The sequence below is a fragment of the Coregonus clupeaformis genome, chromosome 17, assembly GCF_020615455.1.
Source record: "Coregonus clupeaformis isolate EN_2021a chromosome 17, ASM2061545v1, whole genome shotgun sequence".
Taxonomy (NCBI): Eukaryota; Metazoa; Chordata; class Actinopteri; order Salmoniformes; family Salmonidae; genus Coregonus; species Coregonus clupeaformis.
Window position 1 is genome coordinate 21,093,154 of NC_059208.1, and position 14,981 is coordinate 21,108,134.

Here is a 14,981-nt window from a genome sequence, read left to right on the forward strand (position 1 = left end):
AACCCCGGAGTGAGTTTTACCCTAACTAACCCTGGAGTGAGTTTTACCCTAACTAACCCCGGAGTGAGTTGTACCCTAACTAACCCTGGAGTGAGTTTTACCCTAACTAACCCTGGAGTGAGTTGTACCCTAACTAACCCTGGAGTGAGTTTTACCCTAACTAACCCTGGAGTGAGTTATACCCTAACTAACCCTGGAGTGAGTTGTACCCTAACTAACCCTGGAGTGAGTTGTACCCTAACTAACCCTGGAGTGAGTTGTACCCTAACTAACCCTGGAGTGAGTTTTACCCTAACTAACCCTGGAGTGAGTTGTACCCTAACTAACCCTGGAGTGAGTTAAACCCTAACTAACCCCGGAGTGAGTTGTACCCTAACTAACCCTGGAGTGAGTTAAACCCTAACTAACCCCGGAGTGAGTTGTACACTAACTAACCCTGGAGTGAGTTAAACCCTAACTAACCCCGGAGTGAGTTGTACCCTAACTAACCCTGGAGTGAGTTAAACCCTAACTAACCCCGGAGTGAGTTGTACCCTAACTAACCCTGGAGTGAGTTAAACCCTAACTAACCCCGGAGTGAGTTGTACCCTAACTAACCCTGGAGTGAGTTAAACCCTAACTAACCCCGGAGTGAGTTGTACCCTAACTAACCCTGGAGTGAGTTGTACCCTAACTAACCCTGGAGTGAGTTAAACCCTAACTAACCCTGGAGTGAGTTAAACCCTAACTAACCCTGGAGTGAGTTGTACCCTAACTAACCCTGGAGTGAGTTAAACCCTAACTAACCCCGGAGTGAGTTGTACCCTAACTAACCCTGGAGTGAGTTAAACCCTAACTAACCCCGGAGTGAGTTGTACCCTAACTAACCCTGGAGTGAGTTAAACCCTAACTAACCCCGGAGTGAGTTGTACCCTAACTAACCCTGGAGTGAGTTGTACCTAACTAACCCTGGAGTGAGTTAAACCCTAACTAACCCTGGAGTGAGTTAAACCCTAACTAACCCTGGAGTGAGTTGTACCCTAACTAACCCTGGAGTGAGTTAAACCCTAACTAACCCCGGAGTGAGTTAAACCCTAACTAACCCTGGAGTGAGTTAAACCCTAACTAACCCCGGAGTGAGTTGTACCCTAACTAACCCTGGAGTGAGTTAAACCCTAACTAACCCTGGAGTGAGTTAAACCCTAACTAACCCTGGAGTGAGTTAAACCCTAACTAACCCTGGAGTGAGTTGTACCCTAACTAACCCTGGAGTGAGTTAAACCCTAACTAACCCCGGAGTGAGTTGTACCCTAACTAACCCTGGAGTGAGTTAAACCCTAACTAACCCTGGAGTGAGTTGTACCCTAACTAACCCTGGAGTGAGTTAAACCCTAACTAACCCCGGAGTGAGTTAAACCCTAACTAACCCTGGAGTGAGTTAAACCCTAACTAACCACGGAGTGAGTTGTACCCTAACTAACCCTGGAGTGAGTTAAACCCTAACTAACCCTGGAGTGAGTTAAACCCTAACTAACCCTGGAGTGAGTTAAACCCTAACTAACCCTGGAGTGAGTTGTACCCTAACTAACCCTGGAGTGAGTTAAACCCTAACTAACCCCGGAGTGAGTTGTACCCTAACTAACCCTGGAGTGAGTTAAACCCTAACTAACCCCGGAGTGAGTTGTACCCTAACTAACCCTGGAGTGAGTTAAACCCTAACTAACCCCGGAGTGAGTTGTACCCTAACTAACCCTGGAGTGAGTTAAACCCTAACTAACCCTGGTGCTTTCTGACTCCAGGGCAGACCACACAGGGTTTAGCAGAGTCAGTGGAGGACAGGAGTGCCATTGGTTTGTTGCCAATGCAGATATTTGTTTTGCCATCCAGGGTTTGATGAGGGATACAATCATAAAATATTAATATATTGTTGCAGATATGGGAACATTCCATACAGTAGACTATGCTCAATCTGGCAAGAATATGATTACTGAGTTCAAATGGAAATGGTGCAAACATGACAAGAAACTCACCAATAGGGACATGTTTTAAACAGTTTAGAATGACCATTTGTTGCTGCTTAAATGCATAATTCCCCCAAAAAACACCCCATCAATGTGGTCCAAATTCAACAGTGAGGAGGGCCAGGCCAGGTCACAGTGAGGAGATTAGGTCAAGAACCAGAGCACTGAAAGTTGTTACTGGGCTGTCGGTGAGGAAGTTGTTACTGGGCTGGAGGTGAAGTTGTTTCTGCCGGCAATGAGGAAGTTGTTTCTGCCGGCAATGAGGAAGTTGTTTCTGCCGGCAATGAGGAAGTTGTTTCTGCCGGCAATGAGGAAGTTGTTTCTGCCGGCAATGAGGAAGTTGTTTCTGCCGGCAATGAGGAAGTTGTTTCTGCCGGCAATGAGGAAGTTGTTTCTGCCGGCAATGAGGAAGTTGTTTCTGCCGGCAATGAGGAAGTTGTTACTGCCGGCAGTGAGGAAGTTGTTACTGCCGGCAATGAGGAAGTTGTTACTACCGGCAGTGAGGAAGTTGTTTCTGCTGGCAATGAGGAAGTTGTTACTGCTGGCAATGAGGCAGTTGTAAGGGTAAACGTCCATCTGCCTTTTGTGGTAGGTGCAATTATTCAAAGTTTATGCTCTTTGTTATTACATTCTTGGTATACAAAATGTAAACATTTCAAAGCTTTATTGGTATTATATATTGAGCGTTATTGAAGAAAAGTTAAACGAATAAAAACACACATTCTTGGTTTCAGAAGCTTTATTTTCCAACATCTTTATGATAATGTAGTACTATCCTACAAAAAACAAAATGTTCTAACAAAACTGCAGTACATAATGAATATATAGAACAGTTACTGATTGGGTCAGGGACAAGGAGACCACAATCTAGTTACTGATTGGGTCAGGGACAAGGAGGCCACAATCTAACTACTTAACAATAAAAACATGAACAGTTAAAACATGCATGGTTAGAAACAGCGCCATATGAATGCAATAGAAAAAGTATAGAAAAACCCAATGACTCTTCAGTATGGTCATGTCATACAGGCCAGCAATGAGGGTATTAGTCATGGCAGCATCCAAAACTGCACCCTATTCCCAATAAAGTGCACTACTTTTTGACCAGGGCCGTATGGGACCTGGTGAAAAGTAGTGCACTATGAAAGGAATAGGGTACTGTTCAGAACGCAGACAGCCATGGTCTACCGCAGGTCAGCCTAATTAGACAGCTTACACTTTACATCCTAAATGTTTATCATTCTTGATTCTTCCACCTTTGAATTGATTGGCTCTCTGAATAAGAGTGGAATTTCCCCTCTTAGTTTAATAGCAGGGTTAATTACAGTAAACCTGTAATTCAATGTCCAGGGTGACGTTATAAAACCTGGGGAAAGACTAGTGGCAGTCTGAGACCGGTTACGTCCTCAACAGGCTGAAGAGGTTCCCTTGTGAGCCCAGCCACTAACTGAACATGTTGTTGATGATGGTAGGAGACAGAAAGGCTCAGGCATAGCCAGAAGTGTGTGCGTGTGTGTGTGTGTGGTGATGGGAGACTTTTAAAACTAAAGGGCTCCTTCTGGAGAGGCCCACAGGTCTGCCTCTCTGTGTGGTTAATGATGACGTCACAGAATGTAGGTTAGGCTACACGCGTTTTCCCCCTCCACCTACACTGACTAGCCTTGAATCCACACTGAATATTGCTCCATTTTCCAAATCCAAACTAAATATAGCTCAGATTCAAACAGTGAAACAGAACAATATTTAGTGTGGATTCCAGGCTAGCCGACTGAAGTGCACTGACATGCAGTAAACCAGTAAGCTCTATTCAGAGGAGTTGGAACACTGACTGACAGCTGGAGTCTGTAGTCTTGAGGGTGATGTTTTACAGCTCAGTCTCTCTTGCGGGTGATACTGTGTTTCATAGCTCTGGACCAACCAGGAGGCAGCGCTGTGTTCTAGTCAGACATGGATGGAGACCTCATGGAGCGTCCACTAGCAGGGCTGTTACTGAAGGACCAACCAGGAAGCAGCGCTGTGTTCTAGTCAGACATGGATGGAGACCTCATGGAGCGTCCACTAGCAGGGCTGTTACTGAAGGACCAACCAGGAAGCAGCGCTGTGTTCTAGTCAGACATGGATGGAGACCTCATGGAGCGTCCACTAGCAGGGCTGTTACTGAAGGCATGGGAGTCCCTCTCCTTGTCCTTGTCTTTACTGTCGTGCTTGTGCTTGTGTTTGTGTTTGTGCTTCTTCTTCTTCTTCTTCTTGTGCTCGTGGTGGTGGTGGTGGTGGTGGTCAGTGCTGTGTTTGGAGGAAGAAGTGGACTCTTTGCTGAAGGAAGGTAAGGGGGTGACAGGCAGGGAGAGGACAGCCTGGTCCACGACTGGAGGTTCCTTACCTGAGGAAGGGAGAGAGGAGACCGAAAGAGACAGATTTAAAATACTGAATGCAAATCATCTAGAAGTCTGTTATGTTCTTCAAAAATGAATCATTTCTTAGGATTGTCTGAAAGCATGAATCAACCCCAGGTGTGAACAAGTATGATAATTGCAGGACAATGATTGATGGGGTGCTGACCTGGTGTGGAAGGCCTCTCCAGGATGTTGAGGTGGTGGTGGATGAACGCCTGACTGTCATGGGGACTCTCCATGTCAATTTCATCCTCCTCCATGGTGTTGAACTGAAACAACATCATTATCATCATCATCATCAGTCATAACCATCTGATCTGATCCTCTTCCATGGAGTTGAACTGAAACATCATCATCAGTCAACCATCTGATCTGATTCTCATGCATGGAGTTGAACTGAAACATCATCATCAGCCATAACCATCTGATCTGATCCTCCTCCATGGAGTTGAACTGAAACAACTTAATCATCATCATCAGTCAACCATCTGATCTCATCCTCCTCCATGGAGTTGAACTGAAACATCATCATCATCATCATCAGTCATAACCATCTGATCTGATCCTCCTCCATGGAGTTGAACTGAAACAACATCAGTCATAACCATCTGATCCTCCCCCATGGAGTTGAACTGAAACAATGTCATCAGCATTTACATTTTAGTCATTTAGCAGACACTCTTATCCAGAGCGACTTACAGTTAGTGAGTGCATACATTTTTCATACTGCATCAGTTATAACCATCTGATCTGATCCTCCTCCATGGAGTTGAACTGAATCATCATCATCAGTCATAACCATCTGATCTGATCCTCCTCCATGGAGTTGAACTGAAACATCATCCAACACCCTCACAAGATTGTTCAATCACAGTGATTCACGTTAACTCAAATACGATCAGCAATGTGATTGCACCAGTTAGATTGTGATTGCACCAGTTAGATTGTATCAGTTTAAAACAAAGAGCTAGATTAAGCCAGACACACTAGAGTCCATAGTGGCACTGCTTCAGTCCTCAGGGGAGCCTGAAATGGTTCACACACACATTATTGGTGAAAGCCTGTAGTGAAAGCCCAGACAAGTATAAGCGCATCCCCCCAGCCTCCCCACGGCGCTCCAGATCCTTACTCTGATCTTGAATTTTTTACTGCTGTCCTCTTCCTGCAGTACCTGGCCTGGCTCCGGTGGAGAGGAGCCCAGTGGTCCAACTCCACTGTCCAACTTTCTCTTCAGACCCTGAGGAAGTGGGGCGACACCACTGGACATAGACACGCTGGACACTGTCTCCATGGCGATCAGGCCCTCATCCAGCTATAGGGGGGAAGGGGAGGGAAGAGATGGAGGGGGAGGGAAGAGATGGAGGGGGAGGGAAGAGATGGAGGGGGAGAGAGGGGGAGGGAAGAGATGGAGGGGGATGGAAGAGAGAGGGGGAGGGAAGAGATGGAGGGGGAGAGAGGGGGAGGGAAGAGATGGAGGGGGAGAGAGGAGATGGAGGGGGAGAGAGGGGGAGGGAAGAGATGGAGGGGGAGGGAAGAGATGGAGGGGGGAGAGAAGAGATGGAGGGGGGAGAGAAGAGATGGAGGGGGGGGAGAGGTGGAGGGAAGAGAGAGAAATTAGTGTTATAACAAAGTTCAGATGAGGTTGACAAAAAAGATTCTTAGTGAGGATTTACTAAGACACAAGAAGGCCCAAGTCCCAACTAAAATATATTATTATCAGCATCAGGGGGTCCTTACACTGCTAGTAAAGCCCATGACGGGGATGTGAACCCCCATGGTGTTGCCAGTTATCTCTGTGGTGCCTGGCCCCTGTTCAGGCTTGATGGTGGGGTTGAGGACGGCCTTCTTCTCCTTGAGGTTGAGTACCAGGCCCAGCTCGGGCAGGGGCAGGCAGGAGGGGCGCGTCAGACCAAACAGAGTGTAGTAAAGGTTCACCGCATCACACCGCAATCGCCAGTCATGAGACGTACCTGGGGGAACAGTGAAACGAGAGGGTCTAAACACATTCAACTTTACAGCTGGACAAAAGTCATGTTCAGATCATTGTAAAGTTTCACAATTGTTTTTTAAGCCAAGCCAGTGATAGTAATAACATTAGCATGAATGTAATCACTGATACTGTGTCAAGTTAAATCCATAAAAACTCAGAGGAAGGGGTTTAAGAATAGGGTCTTAGTTTGTCTTAGAAAAGCTTTGAGAAAACTAGAAATGCCATTGTGCATAAAGCTACAGTATTTTATTCAGTTTCCAGTCATAGTTCGTGTTATCATGTACATAACATCTGATAAAATAGAGATTAACTGATATTAACGGGTTTGAATTTAACATAATAGATAATTGCAAGACTTTCTCAATTGTTTTCCAAGCCAAGCCAGTGATAATAAGTGGCGTGAACGTAATCACTGATGTTATGTTGCATGAAATAATAAAATAACAACAGATTATGAACAGTTTATTACTGTGAGTCATAAACTGGGTTGGCAACGAGAGTGGCGTTACACTGCCAACAGTCACAGCCAATCTCAGAGCACAGAAGTACACTCAAACATATGAAATATTATGCTTACAATAAGAAACAGAACAAGTGTTCCGCCTCCTCACACCTACATCCCCCAGCAGTCCATTCAAATATAAACCTCGTTTCAAAAGGTGCCAATTCTTCCAAACGTTTTCCAAGTAACAGATTTCTGTTGGGGGCGCAGCTTACCACTCAAACTGGATTGATGCAACAACAACACATAACATGTCCATTGGCCACACTGTCTGTCTGTCTCAGACTCAACCCCCCCAGCTCTGTGTTTCCAGGTCACCCCTGACAGACTGTGTTTGAGCAGGTTAGCGTTCTCTGATGCTCTCTCAGCTGTATTTGACCTCATTCTAAACTGTAGCCTGTGCCAGGAGGCACCCATGTCCCCAAGACATGGTCTGCATCCCAAAAGGCACCTGATTCCCTATATAGTGCAATACACAGAGGCCTGGTCATAAATAGTGCACTATACAGTGGGGGAAAAAAGTATTTAGTCAGCCACCAATTGTGCAAGTTCTCCCACTTAAAAAGATGAGAGAGGCCTGTAATTTTCTTCATAGGTACACGTCAACTATTACAGACAAATTGAGAAAAAAAATCCAGAAAATCACATTGTAGGATTTTTAATGAATTTATTTGCAAATTATGGTGGAAAATAAGTATTTGGTCAATAACAAAAGTTTCTCAATCCTTTGTTATATACCCTTTGTTGGCAATGACACAGGTCAAACGTTTTCTGTAAGTCTTCACAAGGTTTTCACACACTGTTGCTGGTATTTTGGCCCATTCCTCCATGCAGATCTCCTCTAGAGCAGTGATGTTTTGGGGCTGTCGCTGGGCAACACGGATTTTCAACTCCCTCCAAAGATTTTCTATGGGGTTGAGATCTGGAGACTGGCTAGGCCACTCCAGGACCTTGAAATGCTTCTTACGAAGCCACTCCTTCGTTGCCCGGGCGGTGTGTTTGGGATCATTGTCATGCTGAAAGACCCAGCCACGTTTCATCTTCAATGCCCTTGCTGATGGAAGGAGGTTTTCACTCAAAATCTCACGATACATGGCCCCATTCATTCTTTCCTTTACACGGATCAATCGTCCTGGTCCCTTTGCAGAAAAACAGCCCCAAAGCATGATGTTTCCACCCCCATGCTTCACAGTAGGTATGGTGTTCTTTGGATGCAACTCAGCATTCTTTGTCCTCCAAACACGACGAGTTGAGTTTTTACCAAAAAGTTCTATTTTGGTTTCATCTGACCATATGACATTCTCCCAATCCTCTTCTGGATCATCCAAATACACTCTAGCAAACTTCAGACGGGCCTGGACATGTACTGGCTTAAGCAGGGGGACACGTCTGGCACTGCAGGATTTGAGTCCCTGGCGGCGTAGTGTGTTACTGATGGTAGGCTTTGTTACTTTGTTCCCAGCTCTCTGCAGGTCATTCACTAGGTCCCCCCGTGTGGTTCTGGGATTTTTACTCACCGTTCTTGTGATCATTTTGACCCCACGGGGTGAGATCTTGCGTGGAGCCCCAGATCGAGGGAGATTATCAGTGTGTCTTCCATTTCCTAATAATTGCTCCCACAGTTGATTTCTTCAAACCAAGCTGCTTACTTATTGCAGATTCAGTCTTCCCAGCCTGGTGCAGGTCTACAATTTTGTTTCTGGTGTCCTTTGACAGCTCTTTGGTCTTGGCCATAGTGGAGTTTGGAGTGTGACTGTTTGAGGTTGTGGACAGGTGTCTTTTATACTGATAACAAGTTCAAACAGGTGCCATTAATACAGGTAACGAGTGGAGGACAGAGGAGCCTCTTAAAGAAGAAGTTACAGCTCTGTGAGAGCCAGAAATCTTGCTTGTTTGTAGGTGACCAAATACTTATTTTCCACCATAATTTGCAAATAAATTCATTAAAAATCCTACAATGTGATTTTCTGGATTTTTTTCCCTCAATCTGTCTGTCATAGTTGACGTGTACCTATGATGAAAATTACAGGCCTCTCATCTTTTTAAGTGGGAGAACTTGCACAATTGGTGGCTGACTAAATACTTTTTTCCCCCACTGTGTGTGTGTGTGTGTGTGTGTATATATATATATATATATATATAGGGAATTGGATGCCATTTGGGACACAGCCGTATTGAGGCCTGTGCCAGCAGGCCCCGATATCCCCCAAGACATGGAAAAACCTAGAAACATTATAAAACATGATCCTTCTCTTCCCTGGGAGAGAAACAGATGTTTACGACTGTTAGAGAAATCTGTTCTCTCTTTGAAAGACTTTCACAACGTTTGGCACCTTTTGAAACAAGGTTTATATAAGACTGCTGGGGGATGTAAATGTAACGTGATGACGCAGAACACTTGTTCCTAGTTTCTTCATGTAGTGTAATATTGAGTCAGAGACAGACAGTTGAAGTTAGGACCATGGACATAATGTAATACAGGGAGGTCCAAAAGTATTGGGACAGTGACACATTTTCTGTTGTTTTAGCTCTGTACTCCAGCACTTTGGATTTTAAATGATACAATAACTATGAGGTTAAAGTGCAAACATCGAATTAGACAGTTGTGCAACTCTTACCATCACAAACATTGATAAATGACTGTTGGGGTTAGCTAGCTACACATATGGATTTGATTTGTGAACAGTGCTCCGTCTCTGGCAGTATCTCCGTCTCTGGCAGTATCTCCGTCTCTGGCAGTATCGCCGTCTCTTGTCTGTCTGTCCCTAGCAGTAACTCTGTCCCTAGCTGGATATCACACCAGCGCCAGATGGGGGTTTGACTAGCTAGGCCTGAGTGGATATCACACCAGTTCCAGGTGGGGGTTTGACTAGCCAGGCCTGAGTGGATATCACACCAGTTCCAGGTGGGGGTTTGACTAGCCAGGCCTGAGTGGATATCACACCAGTTCCAGGTGGGGGTTTGACTAGCCAGGCCTGAGTGGATATCACACCAGTTCCAGGTGGGGGTTTGACAAGCCAGGCCTGAGTGGATATCACACCAGTTCCAGGTGGGGGTTTGACTAGCCAGGCCTGAGTGGATATCACACCAGTTCCAGGTGGGGGTTTGACTAGCCAGGCCTGAGTGGATATCACACCAGTTCCAGGTGGGGGTTTGACTAGCCAGGCCTGAGTGGATATCACACAAGTTCCAGGTGGAGGTTTGACTAGCCAGGCCTGAGTGGATATCACACCAGTTCCAGGTGGGGGTTTGACTAGCCAGGCCTGGGGGTCTCTGTCTGTACTATGTCTCATCAGGTTTGATTAGTTATGTCTTATCTGAAATGGCACCCTATTCGCTACATGGTACACTACTTTTGACCAGAGCCCTATGTGGAAGCTTTATGTGGGCTCTGGTCCAACGTAGTGCACTACATAGGGAATAGGGTGCCATTTAAGATGCACTAAGGTCTCACCTGAGTTCATGAGTTTCCACAGCTGGTCAACCAGAGCCTCGTTGCAGAGTGGAGACTCGGCTGCTTTGGTGAAGGGAGGGTTTTTACCCAGCATGCTCAGGATCTTGTGTCTGAATGAACATAGAGGAAGTGGAGGTTAACATCCTGTTACTTCACAGCCACAGACCATCAATAACACCTTTCCTGGGACAGACCATAACATAAACACCTTTCCTGGGACACAATCAGGATTCATGTATTTAGATTCAAACTGCTGAGCATTAAGTATCATCAATACATTTTGTATACAATACATAAATACATCAATTGATAAATTCACTGTGACATTCCTTGTTTTTACACAGCACTAAATAAATAACCACCCTGTTTTCTTGCTGACTTTGACTAAATGTCCCCATATACTGAAGCCAGAGAGATAAATTATGATGTATCTTTATGTATGAGGCAGCCAACCCAACAGACATACCTGACACACACACACAGTACCTGATGTAGTGAGCGGGGTCATTCTGGACCATGTTGAGCAGCCACTGCAGTTCCACGGAGCTCCTGTCAACTAGCAATAAACAGCATGTTAAAACACACCACACACACCTCAGGCAGGCAGGCAGGCAGGCAGGCAGGCAGGCAGGCAGGCAGGCAGGCAGGCAGGCAGGCAGGCAGGCAGGCCCCCCCCCCAGGTCAAGGTGTTCACCCCAGAGAACTAGGGTGTGTCCAAAATGGCACGCTAGTCTCCATGTAGTGTGCATTCGGAAAGAATTCAGACCCCTTCCCATTTTCCACATATTGTTACGTTACAGCCTTATTCTAAAATGGATTAAATAAATGTTTTTCCTCAGCAATATACACACAATACCGCATAAAAACAAAGTGAAAAACAGGTTTTTAGAAATGTTTGAAAATGTATTAAAAATTAAAAACAGAAATACCTTATTTACATAAGTATTCAGACCCTTTGCTATGAAACTCGAAATTGAGCTCAGGTGCATCCTGTTTCCATTGATCATCCTTGAGATGTTTCTACAACTTGATTGGAGTCCACCTGTGGTAAATTCAATTGATTGGACAGGATTTGGAAAGGCACACAACTGTCTATATAAAGGTCCCACAGTTGACAGTGCATGTCAGAGCAAAAACCCAAGCCATGAGGTCGAAGGAATTGTCCGTAGAGCTCCGAGACAGGATTATGTCGAGGCACAGATCTAGGGAAGGGTACCAAAACATTTCTGCAGCATTGAAGGTCCCCAAGAACACAGCGGCCTCCATCATTCTTAAATGGAAGAAGTTTGGAACCACCAAGACTCTTCCTAGAGCTGGCCGCCCGGCCAAACTGAGCAATCGGGGGAGAAGGGCCTTGGTCAGGGAGGTCACCAAGAACCCAATGGTCACTCTGACAGAGCTCCAGAGTTCCTCTGTGGAGATGGGAGAACCTTCCAGAAGGACAACCATCTCTGCAGCACTCCACCAATCAGGCCTTTATGGTAGAGTGGCCAGACGGAAGCCACTCCTCAGTAAAAGGCACATGACAGCCCGCTTGGAGTTTGCCAAAAGGCACCTAAAGGACTCTCAGACCATGAGAAACAACATTCTCTGTTCTGATGAAACCAATATTGAACTCTTTGGCCTGAATGCCAAGCGTCACGTCTGGAGGAAACCTGGCACCATCCCTACGGTAAAGTATGGTGGTGGCAGCATGTTTTTCAGCGGCAGGAACTGGGAGACTAGTCCGGATTGAGGCAAAGATGAACGAAGCAAAGTACAGAGAGATCCTTGATGAAAACCTGCTCCAGAGCGCTCAGGACCTCAGACTGGGGCGAAGGTTCACCTTTCAACAGGACAACGACCCTAAGCACACAGCCAAGACAACGCAGGAGTGGCTTTGGGCCAAGTTTCTGAATGTCCTTGAGTGGCCCAGCCAGAGCTCGGACTTGAACCCGATCGAACATCTCTGGAGAGACCTGAAAATAGCTGTGCAGCGACGCTCCTCATCCAACCTGATAGAGTTTGAGAGGATCTGCAGAGAAGAATGGGAGAAACTCCCCAAATACAGGCGTGCCAAGCTTGTAGCGTCATACCCAAGAAGACTCAAAGCTGTAATCGCTGCCAAAAGTGCTTCAACAAAGTACTGAGTAAAGGATCTGAATACTTATGTAAATTTGATATTTATTTGTATATAAATGTTTTTAAAAAATCTAAAAACCAGTTTTTGCTTTGTCATTATGGGGTATTGTGTGTAGACTGATGAGGGGGAATTTTTTTAATCCATTTTAAAATAAGGATGTAACGAAACAAATTATGGAAAAAGTCAAGGGGTCTGAATACTTTCCGAATGCACTGTAGTCAAGTCCACTACTTTTGACTAATTATAACCCTATGTGGCTCTGGCTAAATGTAGTGCACTACATAGGGAATAGGGTGTGTCCTACTAACTTCACTACTGCTAGTTTGGTGCATACTTCTTGTGTAGTCCACCACAGCTTCCAGTGCTGCGACACGCACATCCACAAAGTGTCCGTATTCTGCATAGGACTTAAACAGAGAGGGGTCACTGGGAATATGGCCATTCTTCTGAAGCATCCGGATAGCTCTGAGACAACTGGAGAGAGAGAGAGATGGAGAGAGGGGGGGATGGAGGAGAGAGAGAGGGGGGGGTGGAGGAGAGAGAGAGATTGTGCCTTTAAGGCATTTTCATTGATAAGATCATGTAGGTGGGAAAGTTTACCCTGGCACTCAACTAGCTTCTTGTACGGGACGTGTTTGGAAATATCTGGGAAGAGGGTACAAGGGCCAAAAAGCTTCCACGCCAGCCAGCTCAACAATGACCCTTTGGGTCAACCACTATTTGGTCAATCTTTTATCTATCAACACAATGTAAAACCAGCCACTAACACCGGCAAATCAAAACACTGACACCAAGCACCAGCATTTACCACCAGCACTTACCATGCACTAGTACTCCACTTCATCCTAAATTGTGTTACACCTGACAGTGATGGTGTTGTGGTAGCTGGGCAGTAGTGACGATCTCCTCCAGGATGTTTAGTTTATATAGTATAATGTATAGTGGTATCTATAGTAGTGATATCTTTACCTGACAGTGATGGTGTTGTGGTAGCTGGGCAGTAGTGATGATCTCCTCCAGGATGTTTAGTTTATATAGTGTATAGTATAATGTATAGTGGTATCTATAGTAGTGATATCTCTACCTGACAGTGATGGTGTTGCGGTAGCTGGGCAGTAGTTTCTCCATGTTAAGAAAGCGTGTGATCTCCTCCAGGATGAGGCGTACGTCTCCGTTGAGGTTGTCCACGGTGCGGACCTCGTTACTAATGCTGATGGCCGGGGTCAGGGAGTTGGTCAGAGCATCAATCAGCTCAGCACGGTAGTAGTTGTCAGAGAACTAGGAAAAAGACAACAACAATATTAAAGTCATTAGTGCCAGTCAGAGTCTGGCCTAGTGGTCGGCACAGCCAACTCCAGATCACTCATTAGTACCAGTCAGAGTCTGGCCTAGTGGTTGGCACAGCCAACTCCAGATCACTCATTAGTACCAGTCAGAGTCTGGCCTACTGGTCGGCACAGCCAACTCCAGATCACTCATTAGTACCAGTCAGAATCTGGCCTAGTGGTCGGCACAGCCAACTCCAGATCACTCATTAGTGCCAGTCACAGTCTGGCCTAGTGGTCGGCACAGCCAACTCCAGATCACTCATTAGTACCAGTCAGAGTCTGGCCTAGTGGTCGGCACAGCCAACTCCAGATCACTCATTAGTACCAGTCAGAGTCTGGCCTAGTGGTCGGCACAGCCAACTCCAGATCACTCATTAGTACCAGTCAGAGTCTGGCCTAGTGGTCGGCATAGCCAACTCCAGATCACTCATTAGTACCAGTCAGAGTCTGGCCTACTGGTCGGCATAGCCAACTCCAGATCACTCATTAGTACCAGTCAGAGTCTGGCCTAGTGGTCGGCACAGCCAACTCCAGATCACTCATTAGTACCAGTCAGAGTCTGGCCTAGTGGTCGGCACAGCCAACTCCAGATCACTCATTAGTACCAGTCAGTCTGGCCTAGTGGTCGGCACAGCCAACTCCAGATCACTCATTAGTACCAGTCAGAGTCTGGCCTAGTGGTTGGCACAGCCAACTCCAGATCACTCATTAGTACCAGTCAGAGTCTGGCCTCACTGGTCGGCACAGCCAACTCCAGATCACTCATTAGTACCAGTCAGAGTCTGGCCTAGTGGTCGGCACAGCCAACTCCAGATCACTCATTAGTACCAGTCAGAGTCTGGCCTAGTGGTCGGCACAGCCAACTCCAGATCACTCATTAGTACCAGTCAGAGTCTGGCCTAGTGGTCAGCACAGCCAACTCCAGATCACTCATTAGTACCAGTCAGAGTCTGGCCTAGTGGTTGGCACAGCCAACTCCAGATCAATCATTAGTACCAGTCAGAGTCTGGCCTACTGGTCGGCACAGCCAACTCCAGATCACTCATTAGTACCAGTCAGAATCTGGCCTAGTGGTCGGCACAGCCAACTCCAGATCACTCATTAGTGCCAGTCACAGTCTGGCCTAGTGGTCGGCACAGCCAACTCCAGATCACTCATTAGTGCCAGTCAGAGTCTGGCCTAGTGGTCGGCA

The 14,981-nt window shown here is 46.1% G+C and overlaps 1 protein-coding gene across 3 annotated transcripts in view; it reads right to left on the minus strand.

Moving 5' to 3' along the window:
- Window positions 1–2,721: 2,721 nt before the first annotated feature.
- Window positions 2,722–14,981, minus strand: part of taf2 (TAF2 RNA polymerase II, TATA box binding protein (TBP)-associated factor) — a 38,060-nt gene continuing 25,800 nt past the window's right edge. The window contains exons 20-28 of one of the 3 annotated variants that reach the window (XM_041902524.2): window positions 13,546–13,739; window positions 12,796–12,935; window positions 10,826–10,895; window positions 10,340–10,449; window positions 6,131–6,363; window positions 5,523–5,705; window positions 4,560–4,662; window positions 4,116–4,380; window positions 2,722–4,031 (exon numbers count right to left, since the gene is read on the minus strand). In XM_041902524.2, coding sequence (XP_041758458.1) covers window positions 4,022–4,031; window positions 4,116–4,380; window positions 4,560–4,662; window positions 5,523–5,705; window positions 6,131–6,363; window positions 10,340–10,449; window positions 10,826–10,895; window positions 12,796–12,935; window positions 13,546–13,739 — 1,308 coding nt within the window. In that variant the 3' untranslated portion in view covers window positions 2,722–4,021. Of the gene's footprint in view, window positions 4,381–4,559; window positions 4,663–5,522; window positions 5,706–6,130; window positions 6,364–10,339; window positions 10,450–10,825; window positions 10,896–12,795; window positions 12,936–13,545; window positions 13,740–14,981 lie in introns of all 3 variants that reach the window. The other 2 variants (XM_041902525.2, XM_041902523.2) reach the window with 2 other exon arrangements.